This window comes from Eleutherodactylus coqui, chromosome 3 (genome assembly GCF_035609145.1).
Source record: "Eleutherodactylus coqui strain aEleCoq1 chromosome 3, aEleCoq1.hap1, whole genome shotgun sequence".
Classification (NCBI taxonomy): domain Eukaryota; kingdom Metazoa; phylum Chordata; class Amphibia; order Anura; family Eleutherodactylidae; genus Eleutherodactylus; species Eleutherodactylus coqui.
Genome location: NC_089839.1, coordinates 170401400 through 170420803, shown reverse-complemented (window position 1 = coordinate 170420803; position 19404 = coordinate 170401400). Strand labels below are relative to the sequence as shown.

The 19404-nt window shown below is 41.3% G+C and overlaps 1 protein-coding gene across 1 annotated transcript in view; it reads right to left on the bottom strand.

The window, feature by feature from the left end:
- Positions 1–18619, bottom strand: part of CACNA2D3 (calcium voltage-gated channel auxiliary subunit alpha2delta 3) — a 1017883-nt gene extending 999264 nt beyond the window's left edge. The window contains exons 1-2 of the mRNA XM_066596541.1: positions 18364–18619; positions 17657–17738 (exon numbers count right to left, since the gene is read on the bottom strand). Coding sequence (XP_066452638.1) covers positions 17657–17738; positions 18364–18479 — 198 coding nt within the window. The 5' untranslated portion in view covers positions 18480–18619. The remainder of the gene's footprint in view (positions 1–17656; positions 17739–18363) is intronic.
- Positions 18620–19404: the final 785 nt, after the last annotated feature.

Genomic DNA, 19404 nt, shown 5'->3' with positions numbered 1-19404 from the left:
GATTCCTTATTTCCCTGTTCTGTGCTGTCAATTCAATGATGCAACAATACAGCATTGCTTGAGTAGTTAGAGACTGTACAATCTCTGCTGCAGAAAAAGTAACATAGTAACATAGTTTGTAAGGCTGAATGAAGACAATGTCCATCTAGTCCAGCCTGTCTAGCCTCCTGTTTTGTTGATCCAGAGGAAGGCAAAAAACCCTAAGAGCAGAAGCCAATTAGCCCTTTTGGGGAAAAAATTCCTTCCCAACTCCCTAATGGCAATCAGACTGTTCCCTGGATCAACCCTAATAGTTCCTACCTGCCTGTATACCCGGATTAACAAATAATCTTAGATTTATAGCCTATAATATCCTTCCTCTCCAGAAAGACATCAAGTACCCTTTTAAGCTCCTCTAAGGATTTTGCCATCACTACGTCCTCAGGCAGAGAGTTCCACAGTCTAGCTGCTCTAACAGTAAAGAATCCCTTTCTATGTTGGTGATGAAACCTGCTTTCCTCTAGGATGCCCTCTTGTTACCGTTGCAGTCCTGGGTATAAACAGATCCTGGGAGAGATCCTTGTATTGTCCCCTCATGTACTTAAACATGGTTATTTGGTCACCTCTTAACCTTCTTTTTTCTAGAGTAAATAGTCCCAATTTGGATAGCCTCTCTGGGTATTCCAGTCCAGTCATTCCATGTATTAGTTTAGTTGCCCTTCTTTGAACCCCCTCCAATACCGTAACATCTTTCCTGAGCACCGGTGACCAGAACTGTACGCAGTATTCCATGTGAGGCCTGACAAGTGCCTTATATAATGGAAGGATAATGTTCTCGTCCTTCACCCCTATACCTCTTTTTATGCATCCCAAAACTTTATTTGCCTTTGCAGCAGCTGATTGGCATTGGTTACTCCAGTTTAGTCTATAGTCCACTAGTACCCCCAGGTCTTTTTCCATATCACTTTTCCCTAGCGGTACCCCATTAAGCGAATACTGGTAACATCCATTCTTGCTGCCCATGTGCATAACCTTACATTTATCAACATTGAACTTCATTTGCCATTTTTCTGCCCAAGCCCCCAGCTTATCCAGGTCCATTTGTAGCTGCACATTGTCCTCCATTGCATTAATTATATTGTATAGTTTTGTGTCATCTGCAAATATTGAAATTTTGCTGTGCAGCCCCTCTATCAGGTCGCTGATAAATATATTGAACAGAATAGGGCCCAATACTGAACCTTGTGGCACCCCACTAGTGACTGTGGCCCAATCGGAGTATGAGCCATTTATTACCACCCTCTGCTTTCTATCATTGAGCCAATTCTTTACCCAATTACACACGTTTTCACCCAATCCGAGCTGCCTCATTTTGTATATTAGCCTATTATGTGGCACGGTGTCAAACGCTTTAGAGAAGTCCAAATATACGAGATCAATAGACTCTCCCAGGTCCAGCTTAGAGCTTACTTCATCGTAGAAGCTGATCAGATTTGTCTGACATGAGTGACCCTTCATGAATCCATGCTGGTGAGGAGTTATTCCCTTGTTCTCCTTGAGGTGCTCATCTATGGCGTCTCTCAGAATCCCCTCGAAAATTTTTCACGTTACTGAAGTGAGACTTACCAGCCTGTAGTTGCCAGGCTCACTTTTGGTCCCCTTTTTTATAAATTGGAACCACGTTGGCAATGCGCCAATCCAATGGTACAACACCGGTCTTGATAGTGTCTCGAAATTTTAGGTATAGCGGCCTAGCTAACTCACCATTTAGTTCCCTTAGTGTCCTTGGGTGTATTCCATCTGGGCCTGGCGATTTATCTTCTGTATTCACCTAAATAAGCTACAGACCATAACTATGCAGTCAAGAAGATGAGCTGTGATCTCCCCTATTATAACTGTATGATCATCATTAGTAACTGTCATATCAGTGTCTGTGTCCCCTCTGAAGAGCATGTGTGGTAGGTTCCATGTAATAGCATCACACAGATATTATGAAAGGTATTTAATTTAGCCTGACGAAGGGTCCATAGACGATCCGAAAGCTTGCTATAACATCATGTATTTTTGTTAGACATTATAAGGTATCATATCTACAAGATTACTTGGTTTCTCTTACTGTGAACAATTGCACACATATATTACGATAACGGAGAAAATGACTAATTGGAGGATACATAAACTCAAGTAGATCTCATCTAGTCAGAAATGAGATCACATGACCACCTAAGGAAAAAGATACCAGGAGTTTCAGATGGAAAGGAATATTCAAGGCAATACTAGCTGATTTATATATACTGTGGGGTTAGTAATATAATGAATAAAAAAATCACCAGAGTGGCCCTTTAAGACAAGGCAATTCCCTTAAGAGGATTATAAGATTACAGGATATAAAATAAGTGTCTGATGAGTGAGGATTAAGCAATCACAAGAATAGGGATCCCTTGGGTAAATGGAGTAGTGCTTGAGCATGCCACTCCATTCTTCTCTGTTAGACTGCAGGAGATAAACTAGCACTTGCACTCACTTGTACCATCAACCCCATTCACTATCCTACCAGGCTGGGGTGTAACTATAGGGGATGCAGAGGATGTGGTTGTACCCAGGCTCAGGAGCCTTAGGGGCCTATAAGGCCTCTCTTCTCCATATAGGGATCCCAGTACTATGAATAAAGCATTATAGTTGGGAGCCCTGTTACAGGTTCAAGTTATGCCTCTGCTACAAGGAATATTAGGTGTTACCCTTATGTCAACTCTAGACCTCTAGAGATATTAGTTATTAACCTAGAACCATCCTAGAACACCAAGATTATTAGATTTATTCCCTTCACCACCCTAGACCACCAGGACTATTATGACTATCCACTAAACCACAATGTGTAAAAACGTGTCATGCCATATATATATATATATATATATATATATATATATATATATATATATATATATATAGCTATCTCCTCCACCATTTAGAAGACAAATGCCTGCCTTTGAAACCCTTGAGGAAGTTATAAAGGCAACCAAGCTAGATGTTGTTCATATAACTCAGAAGTGACTTGATGATATTGGGCAGTAATACTGTTATCTACAGGAGAGGTTTTCATTTTAGGGGATATGCTCTTAATTTGTTTCTCGTGTATGTGGGAGTATGTGGGAAGATGGAGCTGTTGAGCGAGCTCTTAGTAACCCTTTAATTGCGTTTTATTCAAATATGTATCTGTATAATTTTGTTTTTGGCAATAATTTAATGAGATTTGGATTCTGTATACGGCTTTTCTATCAGCGTTCTAATGTACATATTAACAGCATTGCAGATGGTGCATAATGTGGTTTCAATTTTCATTCTCCTCTTAATAATAAATCCCAAATCAAGTGTGAAAATCTCTGAAAGAGCTAATTGATTTAAAAGCAGCGGTTCACTTATCCACTGAGCGTAGAGGCAAATCAACAGCACAGTGCATCTACAAGGAGAGAAATTCAATTGCAAGTAAAAGAAAAGAGCAGTAGTATATGAAATCAGAAATCTAACAATGTAGTGAACAATAATTTCTAAATATAGAAAACAAGCCAAAGTAGAACACAGGGAGCGCCTACATGAAATATTGTCAAGGTAGCTCCTATGCATAGATACAGAGATGTCGAAAAGTATTTTTCCACTTTCAGTTAACCATTTCTGATATTTACACCTTTGCAACCATTTTTTTAAATTTCTACAATACATCTAAAATACAGCAACGTACAGACAGTGTTAATGAAATGTTCCACTGCTTTGTGTCTACAGCTTCTTTGAAAACTGATGTGTCTCCATGGTTACAGACTACACATAAACCCTTCTGTAGTCATATTCCTGTCCATCTGCCTTCTACTTCTTGCTAAAGTACAAGTAGGTAAGAAAGAAATAGAAGAGTGTGAACTGATTAGCTGAGTGCATTGGTGTTGCTCACACTGCGCCTCTAAGAACCAACACTCAGATTTTTGCCCCAGTGCCCTGTATCGCTTATAGGGTGATTAGCGCATTCAACTGTATCCATGTCCTCAGGGTGCAGATATAGTTGAATACTATGGCAGAGCAGGGAGCCAATAGTTCCCTGCCACACTATGCACTTTAGTAAGCCACATGCCAATTTAGCTCTTTGGCCCATGAGATGCTAGAGTTGCATTAAGGTCATTGCAGGTTCAGACCACTCAAGGTTTATTTGTAGTCTGTTACCATAAAAATACATAGGTCTGCATAGGCACTGTATACACAAAACAGGAGAACAGGACATTTTTAGTCGAGACTAAGGCCGTCTGCAGATGGCCGGGTCGGATCCGGCAGCGAGAATTCTCGCCGCGGGTCCCGACCCGAGCACCTGCAGAGAGCAGCGCGTACCCACCCATGCCCCGCAGCTCCGGATCTTTCATATGCCGGCTGCCAGGCAGCCAGCGCATGCGCAGACCGGAGCCGGCGGCGACTGAGCCTCGCACAGAAATAGAGCATGCCAGTTTGTTTGCCAGAGCTGATCCCATAGTTATCTATAGGATCATTCACTGTATCTAGCATATCATCAGTTGTGTCCAGCCCAGGCTTAAAACAGCTGACCAGACACAATATATGCAAATCCTGCCTAAGCGCGAAATGACTACATGGCCAAAATATTGTACTGGCAAGCAAGGAATTAGGCAACGTCCGAGCCATTGCTTGACATAAGGCAAACTACAAAGGGCCAATGAGAGGACTCTTGTCACTGATTAAATTGTCCATTTAAACCATTTAAAGTCGTGCCAAAAAGGTTTCCTTTCATTTAATTTAAAACCAAGTTCTTTTACGCACATGTTAATGTAAGAAACCTGAATTATACAGCGGAACCAATGTCTAGACAGGTTATTACTATGGAACTGAAACATTCTATAAGCATGTCCTACACACCCAGGGGGATATTGCTGCAGAAAAATCTCTGTAATAACATAATGCATTATCTAAAAAAAGTCAAAAGTCTGGACAGAGCATCTATATTAGGCCTAATGCCCACGGCCGTGATGGGCTCCGTAAACGGAATACCTCAGCGGAGCCCATCATGGCACCCCCCAGAGACCCTATACTTACCTCCGGATCCACTGCCCGACGTCCAGCATGACGCTCCGACGCGCATGCGCAGTAGAGTGCATGACGCACTAGCAGTGTCATGTGACGTGCCGGCCGCGTCGTATGACACGCCCACAGTGGCCGGCGGTAGGCGGGGAAGCGTTTTCACGCTATCTTCCGCTGTGCTACAGCGGAAGATAGCGTGACGGTTGGCTTCCATTGACTACAATGGAAGCCATCCGTGCGTACGCCCGCGGCAAATAGAACATGCCGAGGGTGACTACGGGAGAGTTCACGGGGCGGAATTCCACAGTGGAATTCCGCACCGTGAGCATTGCGCTATTAGGTTCAATAGAACCTAATAGCTGCGGGGCAACACGACGGAGTTCTGCTGCGTTATACACGGAGGAAATCCGCCTGTGGGAATTAGCCCTTAAGAGTAGAAAATTGTAAAATGGTAACATCAAGTATCATAACAACTGAGTTTCCCAACAATTAACGTATATGACATATTAACATGTTATAAGGTTCTGTTCACATTAGCTCCATGACTTCCATTATTAACGGCTGTTACCGACTCATTGTGAATTAATGGATCCTAAAGAATTTTAATGGATCTCATTTTTTAGGCCCCAAAAGTACTATAATAGTGTGGAATTCTGGAACTCTCCTGACCCATTTTACTTCATCCACTCAATTAAATCCTATGGTATTCTTGTTTTGCCAGTCTGATCCAGCAATACAAACTATGATATTCTTTCCATCAGAAAAAGAAAAGGAACCTCATGGAACAGAGAATGGTGCTGGTTTGAATAGAACATAATAATCATCTTTATTTGTATAGCGCCAACATATTCCGCAGCGCTTACATAGACAGGGGGAATACAGAAAGACAAAAGTACGAAAATTACAGAACCACGGTAACATAGCAATCAGTTGATGGAAACAATAGGGGTGAGGGCCCTGCTCCAACGAGCTTACATACTACAAATAATATACATAAGACATACATAGATGGTGGGTTGTGAAAGGAATCTCCACCAGGCTTGATAATGAGACAGTCCCTTCTCAATACTTGGATGGTCACCTCTTCTATGTGTTACAAATACCCATGTGACCATTTTATGGCTTTATTTTAAAAAAAAATCATAAATATAGTAAATCAGCACAAATAATTTAGCATATACAACTACATATAAAGCGGACATAGTAACAGCGGGTAGATATGCACTTGCAGAATATGCCTATAGGTGTTCCAGGTGAAATGAGGTTAACTTTTCTAAGTGTACATAGACTAAACGGATTTTCACTTATATCAAGTTGCAATGAACTAACTCCAAGCAAGGATGTGACCTATTTTCTTGCAACAACCTGTGCGCAGTCTTAATGCTTTGTGTGTATATTTTGATGCAGGTGCAAGCAATATTGATGATGGAAAGCCTTAAATACATTTTTGGAAGTCTCAAAAGAAAGAAATTGTTGTACAATTTTGTTCCATTTGTACAATAATGGAATGAAAAGTCTTATTGGAAACTTTATTATTCCTAAGCGCGGATTCTTTTCAAAGCGGGCTAATACACACGGGTGTATTATAGCTTCACAATAGGGCTGCCATAGAGGTTCATGAGTCTTCTACTGTACCTCCATATGCCTGCAATTTCATAGAGAGGCAAAAGAAGGATTTTGCTGCCAAAGTCTTTTTGAATCTAACGGAAATAAAATTGTAGCATACTCCATCAGATTCCTTTGCTCCTGGGAAGAATGTCTCGGAGGATGTATGGCTCCAAGTTCAAGGTCTCATGTCGTAGAACTATATGCAATGGCAAATTATAATATAGGCTATTCTAGGGCTTCAGACTCTTTGGGACACATAGCAGCACAAACCACCCAGCCCCATAAAAAATGGAAATTGATTGTCAGTTGTAGTGGTCCATGTCTACTACTGCTAACTGGATCTGACCACAGCATTGCCAATGTAAAAAGTATATACTGACCCCTGCTGTACTCTGACACTGACTGCTATCTCAGTTACTTATGCAGGTATGTAATAAACTGAGTAGGCTATTATATGAGCACATAGTTGACTGAGATGACTACAACTGAGGTCAGGAGGGCAGGTGTCCTCTCTCTACACCCCACCTACTTTATCTACCTCCATATACACATGGCCCCACTCTAGACTGTTCATCAATCTTGCTGCCCTTCACTAGCACATCATGCAGAACATTATTTCAGAAAATTTCCCATTGCCAGCTGCCTGCCGTCCTGCTGACTTCAGTAAAGGCAATGCGGCGGTGGAAGCACAAAGAGAAGCAGCCCAGCTGGTAGTGAAGAAAAGTATCTCACTGCTGTTCCACACCTTCCAGTCCCCACACGTCCACTGTCTGCAGGTAATTAAGATTTTATACACACATTACTCTCCAACTACAGCTCCCAGCATATCATGACAGCTGCAGAATTTCAGTGCATGCTGGGAGATGTAAATTTCCCAACTGCAACTCTCCGCAACCTTTATAGGACTAGATGTCTAATAACCTTGGAATTATAGTTTACCAACAGAAGAATAGATAACTGTGTGATAACAAATAAACTTTCATAACTGTGTGAACCTCCACATATTGGGAAAGTACAACTTCCAGCAAGTCCTGAAAGCTGCAGACTTTTTGTACATTCTGGGAGAGTTAAGTATTTTTTATGCCAAGAGCACTAGGGCTGTTGGTGTGAATGTTTATTTGAAGGGGTTGTATAGGAGTTCTAAAAAAACAAACAAAAAAAGGAAGCAGAAAAAGTCTTAGGCTGGGTTCACACTGGGCGTATTCCCGCCGGAAATCCCGCGGTTTGGCCGCAGCAAAAACCGCGAGATTTCCGCCGGCTTTGAAGCGGCCCAGCCGCTCGCTCTTCCGCTGCGGCCGGCGCTCCCATAGAGGAGAGCGCGGCCGTGGCGGAAATAAAAAAAAAATAGACATGCTGCATATTCCGAAACCGCGGCTGCGGCCGCCGCAGCCGTGGTTCCAGCCTGACTTACCGCAGCGGATTGGCCGTCCCGTGTGGACGAGATTTCTGAGAAATCTCGTCCACATGGCTGGCTAATCCCGAGATTAGCGGCCACAGATGGATTTGCCACGGCGAAATTCCACGCAGGATTTCCGCGGCAATTCCGCCCTGTGTGAACCCAGCCTTAAAATTAAAACAAAAACTACAACACCCCCCAAAATAATTTGCCTCTTCAATCTTACGCTGATTAGAGCAGATGCTCCAGTGGCCGTCTGCATCTCTTTGTTTGCAGCTGCACCTGGTCACTGGCCTCAGCAGCTGCATGCCCTAACAGTGCTGTCAGCCAATAAGAATGGTGCATGACCACCAAAAGAATGGTGCATGACCACTTTGGCCAGTTTTTGGTTGCAATGGTCATGTTATAACTAGCAGCATGTAAACAAAGATCACAGGGCAGCCAATAGTAATAGCACCACCTAAAATATTGTGAAACATTAACAACCATATGGAATATGGCTTTTTAAAGATGTTAATAACTTCAACCTTCTACCAAATACTAATCTTGTGGGTGAAATGATAGATGAGAATTAATAATAGAGTTGTAGCTGTATGAATTTATATGTTGGTTTAAGTGGTGAAAATTGGCACAGGAGGCATAATAGCTTTAGTGCAACTAGCCATGTTCTCCATACTTTTCTTCTTTACGCCACGTCAACGCTAACATACATGTATACCAATATTTCCTGGCACATGTCTTCGATTTTTTGTCATTCTGGAACCTCTTTGCCACATGACTTTTCCTTGAGGAAAGCTATTTTTTGTTGCATATTGCAACATAATTCAGTGAGAATTTTTGTCCACTTGAGGACGATGTGGCCACCTTAATTTGTTTTTAATAAAGAGGGAAATAGCCGAGGACTATACTCCTCTTCTTTCTACAGTCCCATAGATATGAATGGAGAAGCTGCAGTGTACATATACCCCATTTAAATGTTCCCACAGCCTAAGGGCTCATGTCCACGGGCAAAATAAGAATTAAAATCCGCAGCGGATTTTAACTCTTCTCCCGCGCGCGGATCCGCGTCCCATAGGGATGCATTGACCACCCGCGGGGTAGATAAATACCCGCGGATGGTCAATAAAAGGGATTTTAAAAAAAATGGAGCATGAAAAAATCTGGACCATGCTCCATTTTCATGCGGGTCTCCCGCGGGGACGGCTCCCGCGGGCTTCTATTGAAGCCTATGGAAGCCGTCCGGATCCGCGGGAGACCTAAAATAGGAATTTTAAAGAATTTACCCATCCGGAGCGGACCGGGAAGGTCTTCTCTTCCTCACGGCCGCATCTTTCTTGCTTCGGCTCGGCGGATGTGCCCGGCGCATGCGCGCGGCACGCCGGCGACGTGCCGAGTTCATCCGCCGGCCGAAAAAGAAGATCCGGCCGTGAGGAAGAGAAGACTTTCCCGAACCGCTCCGGATGGGTAAATTCTTTTAAATTCCTATTTTCAGCGCTCATGTCCGCGGGGCAGGAGGGACCCGCTGCAGATTCTCCATGTAGAATCCGTAGCGGGCCTGATTTTCCCCATGGACATGAGGCCTAAGACTTAATTATCTATAATGGCTGAGTCAGCTGTGAAACCACACAACCATCTGATCACACAAGACCACACAGATAGTAATTGGTCCACAAAATATCAGGAAGAATTCAATATAAGTTGAAAGGAGAAATTACCCTTACCTCAAGGAGCAACCTTGTTCCCAAGGACCACATTAGTACTATATTCACCCAGCTAGTACACTCCTGAAGGATACAGCTCTTTTGGGCGTTAAAGGGGCTTTCTGGGCTATTTTTGTTGATGATTTATCCTTAGGATGTGTTATCAATAGTTAATTGGTTGTGGTCCTCTGCTTATGATCCCGACCAATCAGATGTTCTGGCACCTGCTGGCACCGGCAAAATACACAGGGTATGGAGCGAAAGCCAACCCCTAAGTAGTGTCTGGCACTGATAATTGAAGGTGCAAATCTCTTACAGTGCCGATCTCTATACAGGTGTTGGAGCCTCATCTTCCACTCCATGTCATGTACTTTCCTTGTGACAGTGAGCACCGGAATAGTTGAACAGTCGTGGTCCCGAGCGGTGAGCCCCATCCAATCAGTTATTGAAGACCTGAGGATAGGTCATCCATAAACATTGCCTGTAATTCCCTTTAAGGATGTAATATTGAAAGTCATAAACTTTTATTTTTTCTGTCCACATAGTCATATGAGAGTTTGTTTTTTGCAAGACGAGATGTCATTTTCAATGCCACCATTTTGGGGTGCATATAACGTATTGATTATATTTTATTATTAACTCTTTATGTAGAGAATGAAAAAAGCTATTTTGTCTTTTTTTTTTACATTTGTAATTTGGCGCCATTCACCGTACAGTTGCACTATTCAAGAAAATACTGCAACCAAAATGCAACTAGTTTACATCAGTTCCTTTAGCAGCTACCAGCCATGTAGGCCAGATATTAATAAAAATCTTACTACAGCACTTTGGTCAAGAAAATATTAGCAATTACTATTTATGGATGTCATCTGCTTTTTACAGCCTTGGCAAAGAACAGTATGCCCTCTGAGAAACTTTACTTGAAGTGATACGATAAGGTGTTTTGTTTTCTTCCCAGTAAAGCACTAGGCAGACATTATTTTTTCTAATATATATATATATATATATATATATATATATATATATATATATATATATATATAATGGCATTCAAAGTCTATTGTGTCTCCAAAAAGCCATGTACAACAGTTTTGACTTTCCTGGAAGCAAGGGCATAGCTAAAGGCTCATGGACTCAGATACAAAAGTACAACTTCTCCTGACTCCACCACAGCTTCAAGTCATATCCTCAGATGTCCACGAGGTCACTGTTTTGACAGGCTGCAGTTAGTCTATTTATGTGACATCACAGGCACTTACAGCCAATCGTAGAGGTCAGCACTTGAACCCTCAAGTCTCTTTTACCCCCATTTTTCAACTTTTCGAAGATCCATTAAAGTCTAAATAACCCACAAGAAGATCCATTGTGTCAGGGATAAATTCCCTAACCAGCAACTAAACCACTTTGTACATTTGCACTTGCACAAATGAAGACTAAACTACCATTCTATTTAAAAGATTCTACTCAATTGACTAAGGATCTGATGGAGCTAGGCTTGGAAGACCCCTTTTCCCCCATAGCATTCTTGACAGCAGATCTAGTAGAATTGCATTCAAACATAACTTATACCGATGGTATTACAGCAATGGACTTTTTTCTTTCGCATGACCCTCTTTTGCCCGCCTCGCAGAAAAATTTTCTGCTGAAGGCCATTTTCTTCCTTCTAAACACTAATGTCTTTGAATTTGATGGCACTTTGTTTGACAAGTCAGCGGCCGTGCTATGGGTACTGAAACACTGGCCTGTTTTGCTTAGCAACCCTCAGCTTGCCGAAACACTGTCCAAAAGTTACCTTTAGGAAATACACCACATTGCTCAGCTTTTTAACCCCTAGCTGACTGCACAAAAAATCTGGATTATCTTTTTCCCTTTTACCTTCTATAGCGGGTTACTTTAAATGCGTCAAAAACCATTTCCTTTGCTGTCTCAATATTGTCCACAAACACAAATCCTTTACATCAAGAATCACATCAGAGTCTTTTTTAAATTGTGGGTCTAAATTTTGGATAATTGAATATCCATCTGGCCTTCATGTATGTAACCGGCTTAATAAAAACAGTTCCAATGTTCTTTACAAATTTGTTCTACATAGCGTATCACGCAATTTTATGCTGGCACGCAATTCTGATTTTAAACATTTTATGGTCCCCTCAATTGAGCAAGTACCACCAGCCTCCCATGATAGATTCCTGCGCCTTAGGCAATGGGAAGCCTGCTGGATATTCAAGTTATGCTCTCTGGTCCCTAACGGTCCTAATGAATGTATAGAGACAGGCTATTAAGTATTATGTATTCATCTCTTATCTGTTATTATTTATATTTGTTATCGTTTTATCATTTTATTTAATGATGATGTTGGTCTTCCATTATTTATCTTTTTATTTCCCCTATTCTCCCTCCACTTTTGGGCTGCTTGATGAAAGCATAAAATAAACAGTATTTTTTAGAAACTATATATTTTTTTTCTTCTCCCATTCTCATCACGTTCTGGGTTGAGTAATCATTATATTGAGATAGCACCCTTGGAATAAAAAATAAAGACGTAAATTAATAAAAAGCCATTTGTAATCTATACTAATCACTCACTCTTATGGTCCTAACTTTATCCATGAATCGGAAACTATTACCAGATATTTTGTGTACATCATATCATATTTAATTATGCATATTTATTTATAGATTCTTTGTCTCATTTCATACCAGTTTTATATCATTTTATTCTGATTATTTAGATACTATTTTGTTATGTTTTTATTTCATTCCAGCTATGCACTGACAATTCATTCTGTCCTTGCCTAGGCATATTTTATTTTTAATTTATATTTGATATTGATTGACCATTTAAATTTATTATTTTATTTTACATAAAATTTTACATTTCAACCATGATCTTGAAGGTTTCGGCGGTCATGGCGCTCAATCACATGACATCTTTGTGTGCCCCAGTGTTCCTTCATTTATTTCTCCCTCTGCTTCTCTTGTTACAAGATGGATTTATTTCATCCCATCCCACCAATCACGTGACTGGCCACAGCACCCCACTGATATCATCTCTTTTAATCCTTGTCTTTTTTATGTCTTCTCCCGCATATCAGCCCTCCTGTGTGTTTCTTGGTTTTTACATAGTTTTGATCATATTTTATTATTTTGTCTCATATTTAATAGTATTCTTAAGATTCCAGCGATTATGTGACATGATCACATGACCACTATATCATCACTCACTGCTAATCCCACAGTTCTTAAATATCCTATCAGTCTTGTTGTGTTTTTGTATAAGCCAGATGAAGGTGCCAATGCGGCTCCAAAATGTGTTGTTTCAATAAAATAATTTATTCCTGTCTACACCTGTGTCTGGTCCAGCAGACCAAGTCCGCTTCTTCACCCAAGGATTTCTGAAGTATATGTATAAGTAATACAGTCCCCACATCTCCCTCTGCCCCTCGCTAGTCTGAAAAGTAAGTTTACAAGACAGAGACCTTCCTGCTGTTGGCTTATGAGGTCAGAGTGTAGGGTGGCTCCTCCCCATCCTGCTGAAGTAAAATGATAGTATATAGCGATCAGAAGGAGGTGGAGTCCTTATAACCTGACAGCTGTGTGAGCACTGTGTGCTAAAACTAAGAAGGTCTTTGTCTTCTAATCTTATGATTCGAACTGGCGTGGAGTACGGGGTGACAGATGCTGTTAGAGGTAAGGGGAGCCTCCGGGCCCCCCTAGCTTAGGGGCTAGATTGCAAATACGACCCCATAGCTAGGCCACTGCTTGGAAGTATCTACTAACTTTTTCACTCAGAAGGCTTCCTGCAAACTATGATCATAATAGCGGAATTTTAAAGTGAATCTGTCAGCTACTTTGGGCCTACTGGATGAACCTCTGATAGCCAGGTGGGCAAGTTCGATCAGAGTTCTAGTTATTCAAATAGGAGAAGCGTTTAATATTATTTTCCATTAACCTGCTACAAAGTCATATTTTTAGTAGTTACGTTCACCCAAAAGACTGCTTGTGTTTGATATAACAATATTCTCATGACTTATGACAATTGAACCTTAATCAAACACTTCTGGGCTGATTTCTGAGATATTGGAAGCCTCTGCCCCAGATCTAGGAACACTCTTCTTTGGATAGGTTAACAAGTCAAAGAGATTCTGTCAGCTACTTTGAGCTCTATATGCTAAACTTATGGGCTTAAGGTAGCCGACATGCTAACTTTTATACTTACCTCCCCTACCATTCCCCCGATGTCAGTGCTTAAACCCGCTGTTGCAGTGCATTGACCAGCGTGCTAAGTAGTTCTCCCATTATATTTGTAGAATGTGTTTTCCATTGTTGCCATCTGAGCTAAATGATTTGGAAGAAAAGTTGAAGGCCCAAAGTATATTTAAAAGAAGTCTTTTTGGCAATCTAAACTCTGTATACTAGAATATGTGGGACTGCATAATGAATGAAACTGTACCTTTACTTTCTCCCACTGAGGTGCCCATTGGGAGAGAATAGCCTAACAAGTGTCTCCCACACTGTATGTCAATTAATGGCAGACCGTCTGATAAGCAGAGCACCTCGTGCCGCGATCCAGAGTGGTGGACAAAGACTGGCGTGGCTCACAGCAGGAGCGGAGAGATGCGAGTATATCAGTGTTTGTTATGTTACTCAATGGGGAAGGGATTGTACCGAGATGTTGTAATTTGGACAACCCCTTTAAACTAGCAGTAAAGCCACAAGGCCACCCCTTTCTTCGCGTGTCCTGTCCAGCCCCATAAAAAAGAGAAGTTATGTTCAACCTAACAACAATATTACAAAGCAGGAACATAATCTCAGTTAATGACCTTCAAGAGTATTTTAAAGTGTTCTTTTTCATTCAATGCTCAACTTCATGGACAACACTAAGTTTATAATATTTTAAATTTGCAAAGAAGAAAACCTAAATTCCTACAGTTCTACATAAGGAAAAGTGGTTCCAAGATAGAAGAGCCAAAGAACTTAAAATAATACACAAAAAAAATGGAATACAGGTGTGAATGTACATGTTTTTGAGACAATTTACCATTTTCATCAAGTAGATGTATTGATTATATAAAAAAACGGACCTAACAAATGAAGAGATTTGGGGGTAAAAAGTAGGACTGAAAACACATGCAAGTGGGAGATATATGAGAATGGCCACTCCTAGAAATTTGAAACTTAGATATGGAATCTGAACGCCAATGACATGTAGAGCCAAAATTGAATTGTGAAAAGGTGTGCATCCAAAGACAAAATAACTGTAGGGGACTGTGATATCCGATAGGTACAGAACGGTTGACAAAGAATATCATACATGCTATGTAGAGATGAGCGAGGCTCACTCGAGTAACTGACCTTACCGAGCGTGTTCACTTATCTCTAATGCTATTGTATACCTTTTTTTGGAATCACATCTAATTTTTTCCATTTTATTATGAGAAAAACCTACCATTATTTTATTAGCTGTGCACTATAAAGTGCACATCAGGGTTTCATCGATTGGCATGTATTTCTTAATTTTTCCATCAAACATCTACATTGCTGGAAAAATTAGGACCGAGTCTGGTGCTCAATGTCCCATAAAGATTAATAGTCCAAAATTAGTGGAAATTCAGGCCAATTTATTAGGAGATTAGCCGGATACAAACCATGAAAAGGGGTCTTTGCACAAAATAAGCGTAAATCAAAGAGAGCCCTCAGGACTTGAGACATTTTTATACTGTTTGCTTGACTGCAATTATTACCACATGGGGCCCCACGAAAAAGATAAGGCACAAATGTATTTGCATGAAGCAGATTATGTCTTTCACTTACTGCATGAGTGACAAGCAATTCACTGGCACTCACATTAACTGTTCATCAGTGATTGCCTCTGTAACTGGCTCGTAGCACTTATAAAGACAAGACAAGAAGAAGAATTTTAAAATCCATACAGAAATATCATTCGGCTCCTTTACTTGGGTTGGTGAACACGTAGCTACCTTGCAACATTAATATTCAGCTAGAATGGGCATATACACCCAGGGCTCTCTTAAATTACCAATATAGTGGTCAAATAATGCCATTGGTGCATATGGATAGTGGACAACCTCTACGCGCAAAGAATGGGAATATAGTGCCACAAGACACGAATACAAGAAGATGCCTACTGACATAATCTGTCCATCTTTAGTAGGGAAATGCGTGCATTTTCAATATACACCAAGCATTGAAGCATACACTAGCTTTCTATATAAGGCATTTGACGTAGACACTTGCAATTTTTCACAGTATCCCGTGCATTCTAACCTATATATGACCGAATGCCCCCTTTCCCTAGAGGCCTTAGCTAAGAAAGCTCCCATACATGTTAATGTTGTCACGGCCTGTGAACTTATGTAATGTTCCTGCACTGCAGATCATGGGAAAACAAAAAAGAATCAAACCCCATCGCAATTTTGCAAAACATCTCATGGAAGGAAAGCCAGTTGAATACTGTCAAGCTTTCTCAGTGCTGTTCATCAGATCAAAGTACTCTTAATGATCAGTTGTAATTTGCTAAATAATGTCTCTCGTTTTCTTTCTCTTCTAACTGTAATTTCGGCAGCTGCAGAAAATCACTCATTTCTTTTATTCGCGTTTTTTTCAATGTTGGGTAATTTACAGGGAAAAAAAGGCCAAAGAACCTGTTCGAGGGGGAAAAAATGTTGAGTGTCTACTTGCCAATGACGATGAGGGTTGTGGTTTTTTTGTACTGTAGAAGTGAGCATGTGTCTTAAACACGTTGGCGTTTTGGAAGCGAGGATGTTTGGAGGTGGATGCTGCTTTATGATCATTTCAGGACTGTGTGAGCCGAGAGTCTTAATGAAGTACCAGCCATTAGAAGTGTGCAACCATCAGCAATTAGCCAGTTTTTTTTTTCTTCTTCTGCTCAGATCTCTTTATGCTTTTGTCTCTATTTGAAATCCAGACGGATGTGCATAATATATGCAAGACTAGAGGATATGGGTTACTTCTTAATCAACTCTACTAGACAATGCACAGAATTAACAATAGGTCGTAGGACCTGGTGGAGCCACGTGAAGACTAGATAGACCTATACTAGGGAGTCACTATATAGGTAATTGGACGAGTCCTGGTTAATTTTGATGTCCAATCAACATGCATTCCGTATTAACTCTTGCCATTCCGTAGAGCTACGACCGTCATGCAATCTTCATAGATGCATGTTTGGGACATATCAGTGTGAAAGGTTCATCAGAATGGTTTATAGCGTGATGATATATTCTTTTAATCTCCGAAAAGGTGCAGCTTTTGCTTCAGAGCTGATAATCACAATTTCACCTTGCTCATTATTGTCTGCAATAATTTCAACTTAGACAGATTCCTCAAGTTTGTACATGACTTCTCTGGGTTATTACCCAGCTGTGCGGCTGAGCGGGAAGATAACCACATCCACAGCCTCTTATCTGTAATGATGTAATACATCCCAGCACTGGGTCGAGATGATTGGGGAATAATGGGATTGTAAGAACTGCAGAGATGACAACACAGCAATGCCTCCTGTCGCTTGTAACGTGCAATCGTCTGACATGGACAGGCGAAGAGAATATGAAAATAAAGACTAATTCGACTCAGAATTAACTTAGTAATTTCCAGTCTACCAGCTGTTTGTATCTAAAAACTGGGAACCAAAATGCTACACACCCTACGAAAATTCCTGGACGCCACTACTACACAGTCTGCTCATTTAGCCAGTTTTGCAATTAAGTATAATGACTTAATTAACAAGTTATTTTTAGATGCAATGCTATAATAAAGGCTGATTGCATAGAGGAGAAAACCTCCGGCATTGTCTGTTATCGATACGCTCTAGCAGCGCGCAAACTGCTGCGATCAGTGAATAGCACAAACACACTGCGCTTACCTTCTGCAGGAGCTGGGAACCTGAGTACTTTGCTGCTATGGATTTGATCTCCCCACCGAAAGCAGAGGCCCAGAGCTTTACCCTAGGACGACAAGACATAGAAAGAAAGGTAAATGCACCGGCTTCATTCCAACGAGCAAGAGAGAAATTCTCATTGAACAACCCTACGAAGGAAAAACTAACAGCACAGCAAAAAAGGACGTAGGAGTACTTGCAAATCCAAAGCAAATCTGCATCTAGCTGTCTAGAGCAAGGTAAGGCCTTTCTTTCTCCTGCATCTGCTGCAGCTCCTATCTTTCTATATCGTAAGAAGGAAGCTTCTGCTTTTGAGTCCCTTAGAAATTACATTGCTAGCTGTGCACAGATCCGGTTCATTCACCACCAATTTCATACCGCAACGGAATGCGGATAAAAATGATAATATCTAAAAAAAAGGGCGCTTGCAAAACCCGTAAAGCAAGGTCAAAAATATGAAGCAGGTAAAGGATACGGGAGGTGGCAAGAGGGAACACGAAAAAAAAAAAAAGACCATATTCTCCTTCACCGCACGACTGCATTTAATTGGATACGTTAAAATAGCCTTCAGAAAAATATCTGCAGTCTCTCAAACTTGCTTCCTAACAGATAAGTTTACGCAACGTCTTCAACCATGAAAGAAATACGCAGGGCAGCGGAAAAAAAAAAAAAGAGAACGACTTGTCACTTACATAGATAAGGGGATCTGCTGCTCCGATCCGGTTGCTGGTTTTAGCGTTGTATTCAAGGCTATCCAGAAGAAGAAAAAGATCCTAAATGCTAGTGGAATAGTGAAAATCCCTTGCATGGTTCCTCGTGTCTGTAGAGATTTGGACAGTAAGATGAAAACTCTGGTTGATTCTCTGTTCGAAAGGGAATTTAAGGGGAATCAGAGTTGATCATTCATCATCATCCATCCTATAACAGTCTTCAGGATTGTGGTGTAAGAGTATGTAGAGAAACCGGCGATGACTTGAAAAGTTGTGTCCTTGGTAACAGGAAGCGTGATGTACCAGCACTGCAGCCTCGTGCCTTTACTTCTGTACAACTCTGCAGTAAGCAGTGCACTGGAGTTACTTCTCTGACCTACTGCGAGACTAGAGAGCTCTTAGCTGCAAGAAAGCAGACTATTGATTCCAACTGTGCAGCCTTGTCCTCTCACAATTACTGCTCACTTTACAAATGGGGAAGCTGCCTTCAGGTCTCCTTTCTGTTCCCGGTAACCTCCAGCTTTCATCCCATATCAAGTCTAGTGCTGGTTCACTGGAGCAGGAACGGACATTAATGGAAAAGTGCTGACAAATGGAAAAAAAAAAAGAAGAGAACTTGTGCAAATGGACCAAGCGGAAAATATATCGAAAACAAGAAGCAAAGAGTTGAAGAGGGAGCAGTTATATGGCAAGCAAGTCTTCTCGGAGGGACGGTCGATGAACAGTTGCTGGGGGTGTTGTGTTGACAGCGAGTGAGGAGTAAGGAAGAAGGATGGTGGGGGGGGGGGGAGTTGACACGAGGGACAATGAACACCCACCGGAGAGTTTCCCCAATTCATTCAGAACCGTACTGCATAGCAGCTTTTGTTGTACGAGCGGCTACAGTAAAGGCACCCAAGCAGCAGCAGCTCGTTGACGGAGTGGAGAGGACGACGAGAGCAGGACCCTCGCTGACATGTCATGTTGGTATCGCAGTCAGTTTTTCGGTGTCACGGACACTCTCACCCGGATTTGGCTCAATTA